Here is a 23,704-nt window from a genome sequence, read left to right as displayed (position 1 = left end):
TCATAACTAGACTAGATATAGACTGATAAGACCTTATTTGATAAAATAATGAAAAATCTCTAATTAAATATTTTATAACTAAATATTTTATACATTAATAAATATTTAAATAAGAGAATCGCGTTTAGGGTTCCGTAGCACGCTTCTCTCCATCTATATAGTCTGCTAATGAGCGAAGTTTCGAATGAAGAAGGGAGTTGATATAATAGAAGTAATATTAATAAGTAATACTTGTGAAATTTATTTTCCATGTTTATTTGTTCTTGTTGTGTATTTTAAATATACAAACATTATTTACTCAATGGGATTTGCTTGTTTAATTGTATGTGTTAAAGTTGAGACCCCTACAGTAGCTCTTAATTAAGACTCAGATTTTTAATTTTTTTTTTCTTTTTAAAAATTTTGCCCTTTACTGACATTTTCTGAGATTTTGGAATTTTTTATTTCTATTTTAGAACATATTTTAAAATCCTTGGCAATTTTTTTTCTTTCTAACTTTTCTGGAAGCTTGTTTCTGCAGGTGGTTTTGGGAAACAGATTAACTACTGTTCTATTATAGACAGCAGTTCAACTTTCTCAAACAAGAAAGCTAGCATTGATATATATATATATATATATATATATATATATATATATATATATATATATATATATATATATATATATATATATATATATATATATATATATATATATATATATATATATATACAGTCGAACCCCGCTATAGTGAACCTGGGATATAGTGAACACTCGGATGTAGTGAACTTTTTCAGCGGTCCCGTCCGTATTCCTATTTAAATAATGTTATTTTTAACGCTTATAGTGAACAGCTTAGAACTTGGAAACTCGGTTATAGTGGACTCAAATTTCATTTCTTTAAACATCTTTTTCAGTCCTCCATCTTTAAACTTGTAGGTGTTGGGACTGAAAATGAATGCATTCCTATAAAATGTGTCATATTACTCTCCTTTATGCTTATCACTTTTAACTATACTGTAATAAATGTCAAACAGATCATTTATCTTATACTCCTCCCTCCCTGCCAAGCCTCGCTTTATCTCTTTTCTCCAAGCTTGCTCTACAACTAGTTAACTTGGCCACCTGCTGAATTTTTGGAATTTTCTTATCTGTTCAGACCATATTCTTTACAAATCACCCCTTAACAATCAAGAAGGGCAACAATTTAACTCATTCTACAGCTGCTCTCTTCATATTCTTACATTATCTATTTCAGACAAGATTTTTATTTCAAAAGCAGTGAAAATGGCAAATTCTCTAAAGAGAAAAGCGTTTTCGATAGAGGACAAAGTTAAAATTGTAAAGCGTATTGATGATGGAACCAATCAATTGACACTGTGTAAGGAATTTTCCTTGTCAAAATCTACAGTTTCAAACATTTGGAAAAATCGAAGTGCAATTCTTGCGGCATACGACAAAAACATGGTTTCATCGAAAAAACAGCGTGGAGCTGAAAGAGAAAACGTAAAAGATGCTTTGTTAAGATGGTTCAAATCTTGTTCAAAATGTAAAAATCTTGCATTCTTTGCACATTGTAGATAAGAAAATTGATGAACTCAATTTAAAATCAAATTGTGTTCAATTAAAAATCACAAATTTTTTTCATAAAAAGTGAAAATAAAACTAATATTTAGCGACGTAATTACTTTTTCCATCAATTTTTGCTTCATTATCTGTTAATTAGTTAATAATTTTTTAAATAACTTATGCAAAATTGCAAAGCCAATTTTCAATCATTCAACTGTCTTATGCAAAAAATATTCTTCAAAAAATTTGGATATAGTGAACCATCGGTTATAGTGGACACATTACTGAGTCCGCAGACGGTTCACTATAGCGGGGTTCGACTGTATATATATATATATATATATATATATATATATATATATATATATATATATATATATATATATAAAATCATCAGGTCTTGGTGGTGGTTTAACTCGGTTCATGAGATCGTATCTTTGGAAGGACACAGCATCTGTTGCTAGGATACCCAAGAAAGAGCTCCGAATTTCCTGGAGAGAAGGGGGGGTACACGCGTCAGGAAAAGGTCGATGCGTGGGAGTTTGGGACATAGTGTAGAATTCGTGCGGGGGTGGACATCGATCCAAGAAACAGTTATTATCGCTCTCTGGGGCAGGAAATGCCTTTTCTTCGTAGAAATTTTTTTCTCGTAATTGTTCTTCGGTACCACTAAAGTCACATTTTGAGAAATATATTAAATTATGCAAAATTTTATTTTCTTCCCCGAATCTAAAAGCTCTTTTCCTTTACTTAGCGATAAAATCAATTCCAATAAACCTTCTATGTTAGCTGAATTTCACGTAAAAGGTAAGGCAGAAAGAAATCCTACGTATGAATAAGAGATTTTAAAATAATTTTAATGGTCATTTGTAAAACGAAAGAATAAATAAATCCGCATACAGTATAATAGAATGGAAATTAATGAATTGTCGTAACAGAAACAAAACATACTGTGAATTTTGACTTTTAAGTAAACATGATTTGATAACTTTAAATTAAAAAAGGAGGAATATTTTTAGAGTAAATTTTGAAATCTATAAATCTATAAAATGTCGTTTGAAAAAAAAAGAAAGAAAGAAAAAATAAAACATTTCCTTTTAATTAAACATACTGAAACATAAAAATAAAGCATACTGAGAAACATGTCAGTTTACATATTTTATATTAAATGTTAATTGAAAAAAAAACATGTTCCACTTTTAAGGAATTATGCCGGTTTATAAATTTATGTAAAACATCGACTGAATTTTTTATTTTATTTTCACATGCAGTGAAACAATGCCGAAAGAACAACTTAAAAAAAAAAAAAAAAAAAGACCGTAAGATGGAATCCGAGCTAGAATCTGGAATGGACTGCTTTTGTCTGAAGAATGCAAAACCGGACTAAAAACTTTTGTCTGCAAAATCTTTTTAATAAAAAGCAATAGTGATGTGCAATAGTTTTTATCGTCATCATTACTATTGAATATTAATTTTAATCACAATTTGTCAAGAACTGATATCAAAGATAAACAAGAAAACCCATTATTTCGAATGGGGATACCTGCAAGTGACGTAGTGTGTGGGTATCCTGATGGATCGTTGAAGTGTGGCATTTGCTTACGTAAGCAACTGTTCTTTCCATTCTATTTCGAGTAAGGCAAGCCCAACAAGTATCCATTCTCTCAAGTGACGCATTCTTTCACAAAGATTTCAATTCTTGCACTCTATATTTACACAGAGATTTAGCGCAAAGACAGAGGAACATAAACGGACTTCGAAGTTGCACAAAACAAAAATATATCATGGTTACAATAAAATGCATAAACAAATGAAAAATCAAAGTTAAGTGAAAGAATTATCTTTCAAGTAATTCGATGTGCGATACGGCTCTGTCATTTACTAACGTATCGTTCATTAACATTCTAACTTGTGTAGAGAAACTTGAATACGCCATTTTGCTGATTATGTAGCGCCGACATCATTGGTCAGATGTGTGGAAGATCTCCGTATCAATAAGTGAACTGCCTCTTATCAATCTTATAAGTACCTAATGGTGCGTTTGTTTTATTAAAATGAACTGATAAAGTTTCTTTTGTAAGGAAGAATATAACTTGACCGGTGGTCGCCCAAACATAACTTTAAGGTTTAAAACTGCAATATTTTACTTTATTGAATAAATGTTTTCAGAGCAAATATTTTCTTGACACTAAAAAGAAAATTCCAAGACAAGGTTGCCATAAGGTTTTCTGGGCAGTGTTTAAATGAAGACCCAGTCAGAAGTCGCAACTGCACGAGCAAAGCTGTAATTTAGAGAATGCTTCACTGAATGGAATCACTGAAGGCACTGTCAGAAAAGTTGTTACAAGAATGAACTCGCCATCTAAAGGAGTCGAAAAACTGTTGACAAAAGATTCCATCTCGAAACATATCATAAATGGGTTTTTAACTCCAGTTAATATTTTCAATAATTGTAAGCAAAAATATTTTATTCTGTAGCATTTGGCTATCTTTATTCACTTTTTGATCTGTGTTAATCCATCGACCGAATGTTGCAAAATTTAGGTTCTTTTTTAGTACAAGTCGCGAAAGAGGAAACTTTTTTCGGGCATGAAAGTGAGGATAGAACAAAAAATCTGAAAACACCTATAAAATCAAATCTTGAAAAAATAAATTTAGAAAATGTTGACAAAACATTTTTTTTTTTTATAGTTGAAATTCACTTAACTGAATTCTGGAAAATTCAGTTCTAAAAATAATTCTATTTGCTCTAGCTTCCTTAAACCAAACATTTTTATGTCAGTCTTGTCTATTTGTGATCATTAGAGCCCGGATTTTGATGACCTAAAAAATCTCAACTAATGCCCTTAAAAAGGGCAAAAAATGACCTTAAAAAGGGCAAAAAATGACCTTAAAAATGCAAAAATTGCGCAAAATGCCTTAAATAAAGTAAAAATATTGAATTAAAAAAATGTTTTGCTCTTTAAAATTATTATGAGTCATTTCAAAATATAAAGCAATGCAATACTTGTTCTACGTTCATTAAAGTTTGAAAAATATGTTTGACAACAAATAACAAAATAACAAAAAAAGGAAAATATATTGACACCAAAATATTTTTCCTTTGTAGAGAAACTTTGAGGGATATAACAACTCCCATCTCATAATATTACTAAATATCAGAATTACATTGGATTATTAATTTTTTTTTGTTGATAATTTGAAATGTAAACGAGCGTCTCTTGTCTGAAAGTAAATTTTCATTCCTGCAGAAGCTTCTTTCAACGTCTACTGATGTTATAGGTGTGTACTTGAAAAAGACGGTCTCACTTACTGACAATTCTTCTTCAATTTGAAAAGATTTTGCTTCACCTGTTAATATCCTATAGATTTTCTTCATTGTTTGGAAGCCAGTGTAATAATGAAAATTGATAAAAAATAATAAAAATTGGAAAAAATTAACCGAAAACTTTAAAAAATGCATTAAAATGCAAAATACGCCCCAAAATTTAAAGAAAAATGCCCTATAAATCTAAAAAAATGCTCTAAAAGACAAAAAATGTCCAAAAATGCAAAAAATGCAAATGTCATCAAAATCCGGGCCTTAGTGATCATGAATCATTTTTCTTTGTAATCACTTAAATAAGATTTAAAGTTTTATTGTCTTAACAAATTTTCTCAGTTACCATTGCAATTTCATCTACGATTAAGTTTTTTTAATTTTCATTTAATTTTTGGGTGCTATAAAAAGTCGTTAAAATATTTTTTGCTTAAGAGATTGTTTAATACTAATACGAAAGTTATAATATTTCATAATTATGTGAGTCATTATTTTAATTCGGTACATATGTTAACAGGGTAAAGCGAAATATAAAAGTAAGTATAATTCACTTGTTTTATTAATTGTAAAGCAATTAAGTTTAGCCTTATGTCTTAAATTTGAAAAAAAAAATAATCAACATCATAAGTAAGTAAAGACCATTAAATTAAGTATATTAAGTAAGCAATATTTTACAAGTAAACAATGCCTTTGTAATTTTAAATTAATATTATGCTGATGACAATCAAGAAAAGTGTTCATATTACTAGTTAAATTCTTACTGATAGTAAATTATGTTATAATATGACAATATGGGACATTAGATTTCTATAGTGTAGTAGGATATTCAGAGAATTTGTCGTTCATCAAAATTTTGACTCCTCATAAGAAAATGGTCAAATGTCAACTTCTTTATTGGATGACAATAAAAGTTTCATTTGTTTTCTAACTGTTTCAGACAAAATTTAAACCTCCGAATAGAATTTATCGTGAATCAAATTTTTGACCTTTTCTCATTTGATTGCTGAAGTTTCAACCGGAGTACCATGCTTGATGCCAATGCAATTTTTCTAAATGTTTCGAGTGAAATCAATTTAAATTCGACATTTTGATTTCTCCTCAGCAAACTACAAGACACAAACTGAAAGAGTACATTTAAAAAACTATATTTTCTAAATAGTCTAAAATTTATTAAGTAAGCTAAATTTTTTAAAGAGACTAAAAAGCTTAAAACTGTAATATCTCTCCGAATTTACAGTTTAAAAATAATTTTGTTTTACTCAACACCAAATTAAACTTTTAAAGATATTAATAATAATTTAATAATTAATAAGTATCAATAATGGAGATACTGTGAATTATTTTCGTTTTCGAACACGTCCATTTTGGCATACTTTGGCTGGAGATTTTCCACAATCGAGAATTTGTTGTATTCTTCGCACTGCTCAACAGAATCAATATATACTCGTATGTATGTTTTCAATATATATGTCCGTTTCAAAATATATGTACGTTTTCAGTTGTGTAGCAAAGATAACTACATTTTAATTTTTAACTATCTTTGAACTGGATTCAATATTTTTTTTAATATTTAATTTCTCCTGTTGGGTTAAATTTAGTTAGAGTTCATGTTCTCTCTGTGCATTTAAGCTCAAAGTAACATTCTTGTGTGACTTACTATGAATGAATACCAAAAATGGCATCTCCCCTTCACCAGAAGCTATTCTTGGTGTACCAAGAATAAACTACACATCCTTTAAGGCTCACTTCTTCTCTCGAAAGTAATGCATCCTACTATGGATAGGCCAAACAAACAAAAAAAAAATTTCTTCTTAAAAAATAGAGTAATAGAAATGTTTATTACCCATTGACAAAATGGGTCTTGGCCTGGATTGTATGGCGTCCACACACTTTCGAACTGTGTTCAAGAATAATAGTAGACAGTGTGCATGCGTTACTATGGCAACCGCTGCTGTTCTTATTTTTATTTTCACTAGCAGGCATTTTTAATGCATTTACGTGGTAATAATTTAAAGTATTTTTTTTAATATTCATTTTATTATTAACGTATAGTGACTGACTTGACGGTGATTTCAATATAAATATGAAGAAGAAAAAGTATTTTGTGGCGTCTCGAAGCAAGTATATAGGCAGGAGATATGAAAATCAATCAGACGACAAACATCCATGGAGACAGCAACCCATGATTTGAAATGTTTAACGGAGTTAATCCAGAAAAGAAAAAATCATTTGACCCATGGAGAGCCAGTGATCGTATTAAGGCAATCCCAACTTTTTTCTAGATTTTGTTTTTCTTTTTCTAGATTTTGTTTTTCTTTACCTTGTATTAAACTTGCAGTGATCTTCTGAAATAGTGTTTACCTCCAACTTTTTATACAAATGCATTAAAAAATTAATGCGTAACATTTGGGAGGGTATAGCAATGAGTCCGATTTAACTTGCCATTTATGGGTAACTTACTTTGAAAACTATATAATGAAAAAATTGTAGAGTAACAGAAAACGGTCTTAAACAAATTAGAACTGTTCTCATTACCTGGACTCTTAAGAGTGTTGATGACTGGTGCATTTGCAAAGAAGGTCTTCGTCTGAGATTATCTTACATCCCTTGCCTCTGCATTTCATATTCAAATGATTGTTTATGTTTTCAACTCATTCACTGACTTTCATTTTATCTTTATAGAAGCTGAATAGGATGTGAAAGAAGAAGAAGACACTCATCTCTCTCTCTGTATTAAGTCTGTTCAATAAATATGATTAGTCCATGCAGAAAAGAAACATCCTTTTATGTAACAAGTAAACACATTGGGCAATAGTTGCCATAGGGTGACTCTTATCAAATGGCGATTTTCTGCTACCCTAACTCCATTTTTTCCTCAGAAATGCATTTCAATATTTTTTTTAAATAATAAATATGAAATTATTATAAATAGTTCATAATATTCTGAAAATTGTTTCGTAATGTTTTTTTTTCCTTCTTCGTTATAGACCTTCAAAAGAAACCGACAGATTAAAATTTTTGAAGATGTGAAAAAATTGCCCTCTTCGATACTGTTTTTTTCCTTCTTTTTTATAACAGTAATTGAACAGCTGACCCAATTTTAGGTTTATAACTACCCTTGTTCAACTTCTTAGCCTTGTCATTTTAAACCCAATTCAGAAGACAAGGGAACTCCTGGATCGAGTATTGGGAGAAATTTAATGCCTTCGTGGAGGACTTTTTGATGGAACTAACCCGTATTCGCGTTATACGGAGAGAAAAACAACGAAAAATTCCCACGGTTACCCTGAAGGCAAAGGGACTCTAACACATGATCCGTCAACCACTGAGGATATTTTACGTCAGGATTGTGGTCGGTGCGAGCAGGGGGCGAAATTCGCATCAACCAGCCTTAGCTGGGATTCGAACCCGGTTCTCGTTATTGGAAGGCGAATGCTCTATCCCCTGAGCGATCACGGCTCAGTTAACTACATTTGTAACAAACTTGTTAGAAATGTAATAAACTACAAAAATAATGTAGTTCTTCTGACCACTGGTTACAGATTCCAAATGTACTTTCAGCACTCTAATAACATGATAAGTGGCCCGAATTTTGATGGATGTTAAATGCAATCTGACGTTCGCTTTCTAATGAGGTGAGCCAGGCTCGAATCACAGTTATGGCAGGTAGATACGAATTCCGCTACCGGCTCGCACCGACCACAGTGCTGACTTAAAATATCCTCAGTTGTAGGCGGATCGTAATTTAGAGCTCCGTTGCCGTCAGGCTAACCGGGGGAGGTTTTCGTTTGTTTTCTTCTCCATGTAAAGCAAATGCTGGTTAGTTCTATCAAAAAGCAAATCCCCGAAGGCAAATTTCTCTCAAAACATGATCCAGGAATTCCTTTGTCTTCTGGACTGGGTTCAAAAGGACAGGGCTACGGAGATGAACGTTAGTAGTCGCTTGTTGTTCAACGACGGTAGTAAAATAAAATTAACTCTGTCATGCAAATTCCAGGTGTAGTATGAAAAAATCGCATATACTATTTCCTTCATATCCGTAAAGTGCCAATGTTTTTTTTTATGTTAAAAGCATTGTTCTCTCTATTAAAATTTGATTTTATTGCTTTCTTTATGCAAAATTTATCCAGCAGGCAATATGCTGGCAAAGTTTTGAGTTTTTGGCAAATTTTTGATGTTTATTATGTGAGGAAAATCGTTTTTGAACCGCTAGCAGTCGAAGACCGTTAAGCAAGAATATCAAAATTTTGATTGAAAAAGATATAAAAAATATTAAATAGTGAAAAAAATTAATCTAATAATGAAAATGCATCGAAGTCTGACAGCTCACTACAAAATGAATTGACGCATGAAATATATAATAACTGATGATGTAGAGATGCAAATTAATAAGAAAAAAACTATCACAAAATAGGTTTTTTTTTTGTTATTAAAATATATTCATTTGCTTCAAATAATTAAAAAATAGTAATAAAATTCGATATTTCTCAAGCGCTCAAAAACAGGTGCCCATTCTCAAGACTCAACTGACGTCAATGAAGAGAACAAAAATTATTTGAAGCTAGAAAAGTAAAGTTGCCAACGAAAAAAATGTATAAAAGATGTAAAAAATAAAACAAACTAGAAAATCTTTTTTTTTACGCAAATGAAATCTTATTCATTGAAATCTCATTCATTCAAATGAAATCTTATTCATCATTAAATATATCCTCCCTTTTCGGTTTCTTAGAATTTATCATTAAACGCTAAACATACCAACACTTAATGAATACCTATTTCTACCATAAGCAGTCAAATGTCCGGACTTTATGTTTCTTGATTGAATGCATGAAATATGGATGTTAGGAAGAAAATAAACAAAAAAAACTTTATTGTAGTTAAACAAAATTTTCATGTATTACAAACACAAAGAATAAGAATTTTTGATTCATTGCTCAACGCCTTTCTTACATATCAGGGTGTTTTCATTTGTACATTTTCCGCTAACATATTTCCTTTAATTATTATTATTTCTATAATTCATATTATTATTCTTATAATTGTAAAATTATATATAAGAATTATAATTCTTATTATTATTCTTATCATTAATATTATTTCTTCTAAGAACTTGTGATGTCTTGATCATTTTGGGCATTTTTCTGGCTAAAAACTAACAGTTTGTTGGAAATGATGTAAAGCTATTAAAATAAAATATGAGCAAAACATTTAGTTTTTGTCACTTTTTCTGACACAAATCTAAAATTTTTTTGTACTTTCTTGAAATTTGAATTCACAGTTATTCTGATTTGAACTCACCACGCAACAGTTTTTACAGAAATGTGCAACTCATCGAATGCAATATGTTGAACACGCATTACATCCTCATTTCTGATCCGATAACCTTATAAAGCAATAAATTGTTCTCCCGCTCAAATGACAGTTTGTGGTAGAAATAGGTAGACGACAAGTATTATTCGAAACAAACAAAATACAAAATAATAATAAATAGAATATTAGCCGTGTATAATTGTTAGAAAAAGTCATGATGAAGTCAAATGTGCAAAAACGATAAGATGATAAGAGATGCAAAAGTTCTTAAACGGTCATTTGATCGGTTATGGTACGTTTAGTGTTAATATCCATTTTTATCGAATGACGGCGCTTCGTTAACGGATTAAACTTAAAATCGATACATGTCATAAAATCCAAAATGTGTGATTTTGTAACAGATTACTTAAACTCAAAAAATACCAACGTGAAGGATCACAATTGGGTATAATATAGCCTACGTCACAGGTTGTGTTGTTCCTACTAAATTTAACCCATGAACGGCATTTTCTGCGAGCCTAACTTCAAGCCACAAATAAACAAACAAAGTGTTCGATCGTTTAAATAGCTGCTCGCCAGATTTTATTGCATTATAAAGAAAAGTTATTGAAACTAAATACAACTAAATAAACAACAACAACTAAAGCAAATAACAACAACTACTAATAACAATAACTAAATAAACAACAACTAAATTCCATTCGTTTAGCATTGCGTCATACGTTGTTCCTACTAAATCGAAGTAGTTGTGTTTTTTTCATATTATACCCAATTGTAAACAATTTATGATTTTTTAATTATATTTTTATAGAGACACTTTTAAAAAATGGACTTTTCTCATAGGTTTAACGGATGCCATTGTTATAAAGTAAACTACAAAAGATTCAATTTTGCTAAATATTTTAAAGATAACATTAATGATGTTATCAATAACAGCAATCATTTCTGTCGAAAATGAAAACCGCAGAACTTTGAAGAGTCTATAAGATTATTTAAGTCTGCTAAAGCACGAAAAAAATACATTTTAATGTTCATATATTTCCATGACATGAATAATTACAGCTTACAATAAAGAAATAATTCAGCTAATCAGTGACTTTTAGCAAAAATCACTGATTTCAATTGTTTGTGGTCACCAAACTACTTTTATTTTGACATAACATTGTTTTGTGGTCTTATATTTTGCATTAATTTATAGATACGTAAATTTTATCTTAGAAAAATAATCTTCAATTGTCTGCTTTCAAACTTTCTTAGAATCTTGAATCATGCAGTTCAATAGATTCAATTTTATTGTTAGGACTCAAAATATTATGCAAACTTGAGTAATTTAATTTCAAAATATTTTGTGAGGAGCCCGGAGAATTTGTTGGGCCTGAATTTGTCTTGATCGTTCCCTGTCCGGTGTGTGAAATAAATGTTCCGTCGGCACAGAGTGTGACGTCAGCCAAACTAAAGTGTTTAGGGCTATAATGTTGCCATTTTATCTTCTATGATTGAAATGAATAGCATTCCAAACAGTTTCTACAGATTGATCATTGATACATTTTAAGTCTGTTGGTGAGTAAAGTGACGTCAGTCGGAATCTTTATTGGGGGTGGGGGTGAAGAAACTTAATAATAAACCATTATATTTGAGTTGGCGAATGTGTCAGGTAAAGTAATGCAATCAAAAAATTCTTTTTCTTCTTCAGTATCAACGAAACAGATTTGATTTAGAATTTCTATAAACAAAGCAGCGATGGATGAGGGGAATAAAACCTTCCAATGAGGTGAATCAGGTTCGAATCCCGGCGATGGCGGGTCGGTACGAATTCCGGCTTGCAAAGATCGCAGTGCTGACGCGAAATATCCTAAGTGCTAGACGGATCGCGGGTTAGAGTCCGCTTGCATCACGGTTTTCGTGGTCTTCCTCTCCATGTGACGCAACAAATGGGGGTTAGCTCCATCGAAAAGTCCTCCACGAAGGCAAATTTCTTCCGATACGTGATCCAGGAGTGCCCTTGTCTTCTGGATTGAGTTCAAAATGACAAGTCTACGGAGTTGAACATCAGTAGTTGTAAATCCCAAAAATTGGGTCGGCTGATTAACGACGGATATGATATAAAGAAAGCTCATTTGAGTTGATTTTTATCGAAGTAATTTATGGATTGCAGCCTTTCCTGCATAAATATTGGATATCTTAAAACGATTATTTCACTCAAAGTATAAAAACTTTACTCATTATTTATAAATCTGTCGTGCAGTATTTAAGTAACACTAACGAGAGCAAGATGAAACCATCAACGAAAACCTTTGATGGAGAAAAGGTATCAAATTACATTTTGCAAGAGGATCTCGTCGGCCAAAAATGACAAGTCCCGGGATTTATGCGTAGGAAGCATTTTTTACATTTATTCTCGCCCTTATTTTGTGCAAATATGTAGCTACGCTTAACATTTCGACTTTAACGCACTACATTTTAAGAGTACACAGATATTCTAAGAAAGATTTCCGTTTGCCGTTCTTTTAAGTTTAAAATATTAATCGGAAGGGGAAAAAAGTTCAATTGGATGTCTTTTTTTTTTATTATTTTGTTATTTAATGTTGGATTTCAATTTTTTTTTCCCTTCACGTTTTGCAGTTCCCCTGCATAAAAATTTGCATGTAGCTAAGTAGAAGGTTTTTTAGGAAAGTTAGTTGAATAAGGGATCCTGTCATTTCGATCTTTCATTAGACAAAATGAATGAATGTGAGAAAATACAGTCCAAGGCCATAAAACGCACTCTAAGATTCTACGCAAAATCTTAATGATCAGATGATACTTTATACAGCATTATTGTTTTTACCTGGTGTGAACCTGTTGACGTTCGTGTATCCAAATCCGTGTTAAATGAGACGATGCATAATATAAATTTGACGATGAAATAAAGAGACAATATATTGAAAAAGAATATGGAATATTAATTATATCAAGCATTGTACTACAGTCGAACTCGTTTATAACGAGCACAAAGGGTCCGTAACATGTACTCGTTAAATCCGAGTGCTCGTAATAAACGGGTCCTTAAGGCAGGCGTGCAACCAGGAGAGGGGGGGTTGGGAGGTCAAATTATTGAGTTTACATAAAATTTAATTAATACTTATTTACTTTAATTAATTTAATTAAATACTTTTCTTAATTTAATGACAACTACCCCCCCCCCCCCCCCTCAACGAGCAAAAAATTTCTAGTTGCGCTACAGTCTTAAAGGAAAGAAGCAATAAACGGGAAGAAAAATAAAGGAAAAGATTCTTACCAAAACATTTATTTTTGTTAGCTTACTTTGAAGTTTCAGTTCGCGGTTATTTTTTTAATTTCGCGGGCATTTCTTATCATTTTGAAAAAAAGATTGCAAGACAGAAAAATATTGCTCGCTAAAACCGGGTCTTGCTCGTTAAAAGCGACTTCTGTTCCATAGACTTAACATTGATCCAACCAAATATTCTCGTTTCCCTCGGTAAATCCGAGTTCTCGTTAAATCCGAGCTCGTTATAAACGAGTTCGACTGTAGTATATTATAATAATTCGACTCAATTATTAGACGCACTGTAGTGTTTTAATAATGACATGTTTTGTACGAGTTTATAGGCAATACTTTTATATTTAAACACACATGTAATGGGTTATCATTCGAAAGATTTTTTATACACTTCCTATTTGTATTTATTTTAAACGTATTGCATGACAATGTCAACCCATTGATACACTAACGTAGACAAGTACAAACCGGTTTCAGTCGTTTAAGAATAATACAGCTGTATAGAGTATCACATGATAATTATAATTTCACATAAAATCTTAGAGCGCTTCTAATAATATGGCCAGTGACCGTAGAAACGCTTCAAAAATGCCATTTATGCTCTTTATTTAATTTATAACTTCCCAAACCGAAAATAATAATTGCTTTGCAATTTAATTTTTTTTTCCATCAGATAAACAAACTAAATTATTTAAAAACTATATTAAAATGACACACTATGTCAGGGTAATATAATAACGTAACGTAAATAATTTATGAAACAAAATATTTTTCTTCCCGCTCTCCGAAAAGTCTGCAAAACTTTTCTAGTGGTAGTAAATTAATCTGGAAAGCATCCACTTGAAAAAAATAGTGCGTGGAGTCCCTCCGCGCGGAAGAAGTTAAACTTCGTAACCTGCGACGTTAATTGTAGAAGAATCAGCAGTCGTAGAAGGATCACTAGTTCTATTCAACGACTCTTTTTCCTGCTCCGCTCGCTTCCGTGCTCTGTAATAACGGTAATATTGTGCTTTTTTTCCTCGTGGACCATTTGAACCAGTGGAAGTGCTTGTGGTTGCCTCATCGTCTCGCCATGGAAGATGTATTTGTATTAATAATGTATGTGAATGCGTCATAATGTAATTTCAAAAGAGAAAACCTAACAATCAATTGATATTCACAAGAGACGTACCTTGACATAACCTTAAATCCGTCGCATTGTCCGTGGGATTGTTTTCACTCATTTTTTACAATTGTTATCCCCTAAGTTTGAAAATAAAAAATACTACCCTATTAAATTATATGTGTATCAAATCAAACTAAAATATTTATAGAAAAACAATACGTTTATGACTTTTATTATTTTTATGCTAGTGAGAACCAAAACAATATGGAAATCAATGAGGGAAAACTGGATCCTACCACGTGATTTCCCGGCCAATAAAAATGTAGCGTTAAACGTTTAACGCAACCTTGTTGGAAGTCGCATAAGAAGTATAACTTCAAAAATATTTATAGAAAAACAATACTTTTATAACTTTTATTATTTTTATGCTAGTGAGAGCCAAAACAATATGGAAATAAATGAGGGAAAACTGGATCCTTCCAAGTGATTTCCCGGCCAATAAAAATGTAGCGTTAAACGTTTAACGCAACCTTGTTGGAAGTCGCATAAGAAGTATAACTTCAATAATTTTCTGTCCAAATACATCCGTTGATTTTATATTAGTATCAGATGGGGAGAGTAGAAACCTTCATCTATGAAAAGGTATCCCAATCGAGTTAACGTGTCTTTATATACTACGGAATTGTATTTTTGTAGTGGTAGACACACTACAATACCCTCCACCAGAATTATAGCTGCGATAGAATTCGATGAATGAATACCACTAGTTGCTGTTTTGCGAGAGGCCGGGAGAGCTGTATTAAGGTCACCGTATTTTTGAGTGCAAATTGGAAGAACTGTATTAAGTTCACAGTCGTGGTTGCTCCTGTGTTGCCTTTAGCAGTCGAGTGAACACGTTGTACGTTATGTGTGATCGAGACTGAATAGCAACAGCGCAAGGAGGTGGATAATGTCGCAGTCACATGTTGCAAGTCAACTGTTCAATGTGGACCCTCCATCAAAGGCCAAAATAGGCGTGTTCATTTCGAAGTGGGAGTTTCTGTCAAGGTAGGTAGGTTCACATCACGTCCGGGTCACCAATGGGGTGAAAGTAGATATCGACACCATCAACCTTAATCTATGAAAAGGTGCCTTATTATAAAATCGAGTTAACATGTCTTATATACCAGTGAATTGGAATTTTATAGTAGTAGACGCACTATAGCATCAAGTTTTAAAAACGAGAAATATATTTTATGACATAATCATTTGTATAATGTTGGCACAAAACTTAAAAAGCTCGCAACGTAACGCAAAAGACGTTTTTATGCGAAATATTTTTCAGCTACATTATTTAGTTTATTATTTTTATCAAAAGAGTTAATTTTAATTAAGTTTAAATAGTTGCATTATTATTAAATATTATTATTTCAAAATAATTTCTACTAAACACGAGACGTTCAATTTGAATTTGTTTAAAGCAGCTCAAAAGCCCTTCAAACTACCTCACCGCTTCTCTGATCATCCCGAATAATTTCGGCCAAAGCAGAATTTGTCTAAACGTTTTGTTTTATCACGTTTTTTATTCGGCCAGAAGGAAAACAAAAAATAATAATAATCTGCTGTGATTGGATGTTTGCCAATATTTGTGTCGGAGTTTAGCTATGTGTGAGACTGCAGACGTATTTTGTACAACAGGGGTTTCCAACTTACATGAGGCCGGGGGCCACAATTAAGCACACAAATCAAATGGCGGGCCGCAACTTTATCAAAATTTTTTGTAGGACTCTTTTATGTTTGAAGAAACATTAAATATTACTGTCAGAGTTTTACCAAGTTGTACAAAACAGAAGTATTGAATTACAAATTAAAATAAGAAGTAGATTTTTAAAAAATATTTAATTGTTATTAATAATAATTTTAAAGACATAAATAAATAATAAAAATTCGGGCTACAATAACTTTAATGTGCGCCTATGTATTAAACAATTAATATGCAACAGATATCTAATTGTTAAGGTATTAAAACTTACATAGTAGCACACAAAATATTCAATGAGAAAATTGAGGTTGGTCTGCTGCAACCACCAGAGAATCGATATTTACATTTAAAATTTACAAATGTGTGTGTAAATATTTTCGTCCAAAATGAGTGGTTTCAAAAAGTTAAATCGGAGAATTTCTTCGAGAAAATTTTGGATACGCACATGCTAAATTATATTCACAAAATACAAAAAAAAAAATGAAATAAAAAAGAACATACATGATTATTTTTTTGCATTTGAATAAATATTTTCTTGGATGCAAAACCTGAAAAATAAATTTCTTTGCACCGTTGGTATGTTAAATTTCACAGAAACGAAGAAATTAGGTTTTTATAAACGAGAAAAGTATTTTAAACCCATATAGAATTTTTTACGAAAATTGTCCGCAAAAAAATGACAACTAATATATTTTAGTTCGCGGGCCACAAAAAAAAAGTTTCGCGGGCCGGATACGGCCCCCGGGCCGCCAGTTGGAAACCCCTGGTATATACAATGGTTGATAAATTTACACAGAAAAAAAAAAGAGTCAAAAAATGGCGTTCGTAAGCGAAAGTGAAAGTAATGCAGATGATTTTTCAGATGATGAAGATGTGAACTTATACAAAGACTCATATTTCACTTTTTTTATTTGCCCGAGACAGTTTGGGAGAGTAAACGGATGGTAAATTAAATACTTTTTACACATAAAAAAGATTAAAATGGAACTTGTGTATTATGTTTTGTCTTAGTTCCTTGAATTTATTAATAAAATTAAAAAAAAAATACATTGCTTTTTTGTATTTTTTTTTCTTCAAAAAAAATTGGTGAAGGAAGCGATTAAGAACAATAGAAGAAAAATAATAATTTAGGAGATTTCGGTGTCCCCTTTTATTAACTGACAAATAAACAATCCTTTATACTTCATCAAAAATTACATGAAAAACGAGACCTATCATAATAATTTTGCCCCCTCCCCCTAATTTTACTTAAAGAAATACAATGAGAGTTCCCCTCGAATAAAAATAAATAAAATATATTATATCTTGTACAATTTTGTCTCTACATTAAAAAAAAAAAAAGAAAGAAAGATCAGCTGTCTCCTCTGTTTTATAAATTCACCTTAACGTTACATTTTATTTTGCTGAATTGATGTGTTAAAAAAAAGGAGGATGGAAAAATGAAATAAAAAAATGCATCGTTTAATGAAAATTATTTGCAATTAAGAAAATATTGTAGGAGATGTATGAGTATTTTTCCATCCTTTCCAGAAGAGTAATTTATCCCTTGCATCGCCATATTCTTAGCGCCAATAGAATTGTGACACATTATTCGTGCGGCAAGGAGGAAATAAATGAACCTTGCATCGTCATCAGACACAGAGCACCAAGGATATTGGAGCATCTTAGTTAGTCAGAAAGCTTATAGTTAGTCATGGAGTCTTAACCTCCGTGACTTTTCTGGCCCACCACGGGCTGTAGCGGGAATACTCTACTTTTTTCAGTGGGTCGGAAAGCTATGAGAACTTTTTAATAACACTGAATTCAATTTGGAGATAAAATTACGATAACGTTTTAACTTCAAGCGATTGAATCTCCAGTATAAATGTGAGTAGTGCTCTTTAAAAAGTGGTCGCAATGTCAACTCAGACACTATAGTTAACGTATGAAGTGAGAAATATTTTCTTGTTCAGATAAGTTACTTTCTTTATTTGATATATTTAAGTAGACGTGGACAAAAGTTTACAATTTGTTTATTTTAATTCAGTTGAATATTATTTATTATATTGTAACAAAATTTTCCTATGAATCTATGAATGACATATTTTTTCGGTTATGCTTTTCTAAATGTGTCCCGCGGTGGACTGATCATTAAGTTCCCAGCAGATCACCGAAGTCAAGCATCACTGGCTGCGGTCAGTGTGCGGGTGGGTGACCACTTGGATCAGTCTGCGTAGGGACCGAGGGTGTGCGGTATGGGTCCTCGTTAAACTGTTCTACCGTAAAGTGCTCGACTTCGCGTGCAGGTCGTCAGGCTACCGAAGCAGGGGTGTCATCCCCTCTGCAGAGGATCAAAATTGTGATGGCATGTCTTCGGTTCATCCTCAGGGATATTTCCCAGACTGTCGCCAATAGCCCATTATGTAGCTCTAGTGCGACGTAAATGAACAAATCAAATCATTTTCTAAATGTTAAGAATTTTTCCAACTTCTTCAAATAAAGCAACAACAAAAAATTGGGTGGAATAATAATTCTCGTTTTTATTTATTTATTTTAGCAATTCTTCAGTTGATTTCACAACATTAAGCAATAATAGAAATTTTTTGATTTTCATTGATTGGGCTACTCAAGATTCATAACCGTAGCTGCAATTATAAATTGGCGATATTTTTTTGATCAGACACATTATTAAAACAAGCTCACAACATTTTTTTTTCACACCCAGATTTTACTTTCTTTTCAAAAACCATTCATTCAATTCATCCAATGTTTACAAAGAAGCGACGCTATATCGTGACCGATAAAAGTGTTCTTTATTTATTTATTTCTTTAAAGTAACCTGTTTTCTTTCTCAATCGAATGGAATTGAAGAATGGCATAAAACAAATCTGCATCTAAATATCATAAATAAGATGAAGAGTATGCAATTCAGAAAGACTATTTTTGCATAAAGAAAATGTATGTTTTCTTTCGCCGATTGAAATCAAAACATGTTCTCGAACAAATTTTATTAAAAGATTTTATTAAAATTTTACAATAAAGCCACTTTTAGAAATTGTTTATAACGTGAGTTTCATAATTATCATCGAATAAAAATAAATTAAAAATATTATACCTCGTGAAAGTTTGTCTCTACATTAAAAAAAAAAATTTAAAGAGCAGCTCTCGCCTCTGTTTTATAAAATCACCTTAACGTTATATTTTATTTTGCTGAATCTATGTGTAGAGAAAAAGTAATGGAAAAATAAAATTAAAAAATGCATCGTTTAATGGAAATTATTTGCAATTAAGCTATAAATATTAAGAAATACCCTACGGGCCGCTCTGCCGACTACAGAAATGTAACTATAGAGTGAAAATTTGACGTATTGAGAGAGTCATGCTTAAATAAGTAAATGCGTAAGTAAAAGAAGCATTGTTTCACTAAAAATACTTCAAAATACCATTAACATATTCAATACTTTTTTAAGGAAACAGAAAGAAAAAATTTGTTTTTATTATCCACTATGTATCCAAACAATCAGTATTTGCGAATGGCATCTGCGCTAGATTATCTTTACAATTCGCTTTTTCTTTTACATCTCATAGGGCTGTCATTTTATGAATTTAATGTAAGGAAAACTTTGTTTACAACACATTTATGCATACATACTTACGCATTATGCCACATAATGAGTGGGCTTCAAATTTTGTGAATAATTATTTCTTTTGGCATGGTAGCCCCTAGTATGTTGTAATTTAATACTTGTCTGAGTTGAGACATACCACTGGAAATAATTATACAAAAAATTGGGGACTCACAACAACGTGGCATAATATGCATAAATATCTACGCATGTATTTCTAAGTGCGTATAATAGAGTTAAAATGGTGATATTGTTGCTCTCATACACTATATGTATATATATATTTGCAAATTTACTTGGTAGTTATTTACCATTTTTTAAAGTATATTTTGGCGTGTCCGAAGCAGCTGGCATCTCTGCACTTTGAAAGCAATGTAATTATATACTATAAGAGAAAGAAATAAAAATATGAGATATATATTTATGAAATATTCTGGCAGTTTATTTTTCAATACTCGAACTAAGCAACTGAAACCTTCAAAATTTGACACTCTGACATCAATTGACATTCTGCGTTTGTTATTACTCAAAATTTTGTCTAAATTACAATCGCGTCAAATTGACGCATATCCGTAGAGATAGGTATACTACAAAGAGAATTTCAATATTTCAACGCTTTTGAAGAAAATAGACTTCAATATATATTTACCTCGATCAATGGATAAAAGTCATTACAAGAGATAAAATAAAAATGCAAATGGGCATTGCAATTTTCCTTATAAAATTTGAAATGCGTCAAAATGACGAGTACCGTAAACCTAGTGTTAACTAATGCTCGTAGGCAAACAAGAATTAAATAATAAATAAATAATTTAAAAAAAATAGAAAGAGAACGACATGGAATAATTGAAGAAGTCGACATATTGCAAGCGCTCAAAAATAGGCGCCCATTCTCACAAGCATCATTTTCCAGACGTGAGTGAGGAAAACTGAAATTGTTTGACGCAGAAAACGTACATTTGCCCACACAAAATGAAAAAAAAATGGAAGAGCTGAAAATAAAAAATAATAATAAAAAAAATAAATAAAAATGAAAAAAAAAAAACTTCTCAATATATTTCTTTTGTTTCACTCTTGACTACCACTGTTTTTCTAGTTATCTTCTTTTTTTTATTTAGTCATTTAACGTTTACTGTTCTATTGCTATGCTATAACTACATCTTTTCTGAAACAAGTGAACGGATTAGTTAGTATGTTACTTCAAATGTTACTATAAAATGCTTTCAGTTCCTTCGTGATGAGTGTTGGTTATATGAATCAAAAGGTCTTCATATCAATTTTCTCCATTTTTAAATGTGGATTTCCGCATCAGTGCTGCCATCTTCAGATTAATTCAGAAAACACGATATACCAATGAAGGATTTTGTTTGGGTAACAGTAAGGATTTGCTTTTGTTCAAGAAGAGAGGACTACTCTAAGAAATTATGTTGTGCGTTATGCATTCATTCATTTTTATTTTTATATCCGTCGTTGAACAGTCGACCCAATTCTGGGTTTACGACTACCAATGTTCAACTCCGTATCCTTGTCATTTTGATCCCAATCCAGAAGACAAGGGAACTCCTGGATCAGTACTCCCAGAGGATAGATTTGTTATGGGAACATGGAGGACTTTGTAACCCGACAGATTTAACGTGCACCAGTCACCATTTACTACACGGGGAGTCATCAGTCGGTGGGGATAGAGCCCACGACATCTTCCCAGTGTCCTACAAACCAGGCTATCCCGCCCCGCATTCATTCATTTGATCGTTTCTCATCGACTTTATATCTATTTTTAAGAAAGCAGAATTTATATATTCGGTATTTATAAGCGCATAATATAGCCTTTACAGTGGCTGGGATAGCCTGGCCGGTAGGGCGCTGGGCCCATGTCCGAGAGTTCGTGGGTTCGAACCTAGGTGGCCGAAGACTCCCCATGTAGTAAAATGGTGACTGATGCAAGTTAAATCTGTCGAGTCGCAAAGTCCTCCATGTTCCCATAACAAATCAAAACCTCTGGGGGTACTGAATTGGAGATGGATCGTTCTGTGGAGGTAGGGCGCTGGGCCCATGTCCGAGAGTTCGTGGGTTCGAACCTAGGTGGCCGAAGACTCCCCGTGTAGTAAAATGGTGACTGATGCAAGTTAAATTTGTCGAGTCGCAAAGTCCTCTATATTCCCATAACAAATCAATATCTCTGGGGGTTCTGAATTGGAGATGGATCGTAAAGTCAAAATTACGATCTGTGGATGAATGAATGGATGTATGAATGGGTCACACCCTATAAACGGATGTGGCAGAAGTCGAATTCTTGGCCATAGTTGGCGCCACTGGAAAACAAGAACACTCGCACCCCTCTGCATAGTGCATACGCCTACAACAACATGACCTTTACAGTGAGTAAAATTTTACTCACCTTCTCACAAAAGAAGGGCTTGAAAATTAAATTAATTTTTCTTTTTATAAATTAATTATTAATACTACGAAATATTTTAATGTAACGTTACTAGAAAGAAAAATAGAGGTAAAGAAACACTTCATAGAAAGTAGGAATGAGTTTCGATTTTATGAACATCAAATGACGCTGTATTCTGAAGCTAGACTAATTTAGTCTTAATTTGCATTTGCAATAGTATTATTTGCATTTGTATCTATAAACGTATTATCAACATTATTGGGCTTACGTAGGGGATTAAAAAAGATATATATTTTCTTCAAGACTTGAAAAGTATTGATGAGGTTTTGGAAAAGCGTTTCCATTAGCGCTATTGAAGCTTCACTGTGTATGCAGGAGCCAATCGAACCAATCGCTAAGGGGGTAAAAAGATAAGGTTAGCATGACGGGTAGCGTAAGACAAACCCTTTGCAAAATCTATATTCTATTGTGACAGATTTTTCGTTTTAAGGCAGTGAAAATTTTAATTATTACCCATTCGTAAAATGTGTCTTGGTTTGGATTGGATGGCTTCTACACACTTTTCAACCGTGTTCAAGAGAAATAGTAAATAGTGCGCATGCGTCGTCATTGCATGCGTTGCTATGGCAACTGCTGCTGTTTTTTATTTTATTTTCAGCAGCAGGCATTTTTAATGTATTTGCACAATAATAATTTATATTCTTTTTATTATTAACGTATAATTAAATACTGGTTTGACGGTGAATTCAATGTAAATATGAATGCTGAAGGAGGAGGAAAAGTATTTTGAAACACGTGCATATAGGCAGGAGGTATGAAAACAGATCAGACGACAAACATCCATGGAGACAGCAACCCATGATTTTAAATGTTTAACGGAGTTAATCCAGAAAGAAAAAACACTTGACCCATGGGTAACCACTGATCGTAATACAAGTTTCACAAATTTTTTGTTGATTTTTTTTTCTTTCTTTGATCTCCTTAAAAATATAGTTCATAAAAATTATATTTCATTTTAATAATTTCTCCTTTTAGATTTGCCGCCCGTTAGTTTCTATCGATAATCAAGCGATCGAAATTTCTCTGTTAATAGGGCAATAAATTGAGTTCACAGCGATTAAAACTTATAATGTTACACCAGGGATAGGACATTGATGATAGATTTAATATTTTGAATTTTATGTAGATTTTTCACTTCATGGGGCATTTTCTATGTTTCTTATATTTTAATTTGTCCTATTTTTAACCGATTTTTCCTATTATTACCCGAGTTAACGAGGGATAATCATAGAAGCATGTTGAAATATCGCCAAATAATTAATTAACATATTTGAGGTTATCCCCTCAATCCATTGAGATTGAGTCCTAGAACGTGAAGATCCAATCATTGGATCAATG

General features: G+C 32.1%; 1 protein-coding gene across 1 annotated transcript in view; it reads left to right on the top strand.

The window, feature by feature from the left end:
* LOC107437127 (uncharacterized) overlaps positions 1–7,644 on the top strand; it is a 29,942-nt gene extending 22,298 nt beyond the window's left edge. The window contains exon 6 of the mRNA XM_016049028.5: positions 7,550–7,644. Within this exon, the coding sequence (XP_015904514.2) occupies positions 7,550–7,567 (18 nt within the window). The 3' untranslated portion in view covers positions 7,568–7,644. The remainder of the gene's footprint in view (positions 1–7,549) is intronic.
* Positions 7,645–23,704: the final 16,060 nt, after the last annotated feature.

The sequence above is a fragment of the Parasteatoda tepidariorum genome, chromosome 5 (assembly GCF_982258835.1).
Source record: "Parasteatoda tepidariorum strain Cologne lab strain chromosome 5, Ptep-v5.0, whole genome shotgun sequence".
NCBI lineage: Eukaryota > Metazoa > Arthropoda > Arachnida > Araneae > Theridiidae > Parasteatoda > Parasteatoda tepidariorum.
Note: the sequence above shows the minus strand (reverse complement) of the source record. Positions and strands in the feature narration are given on the sequence as shown.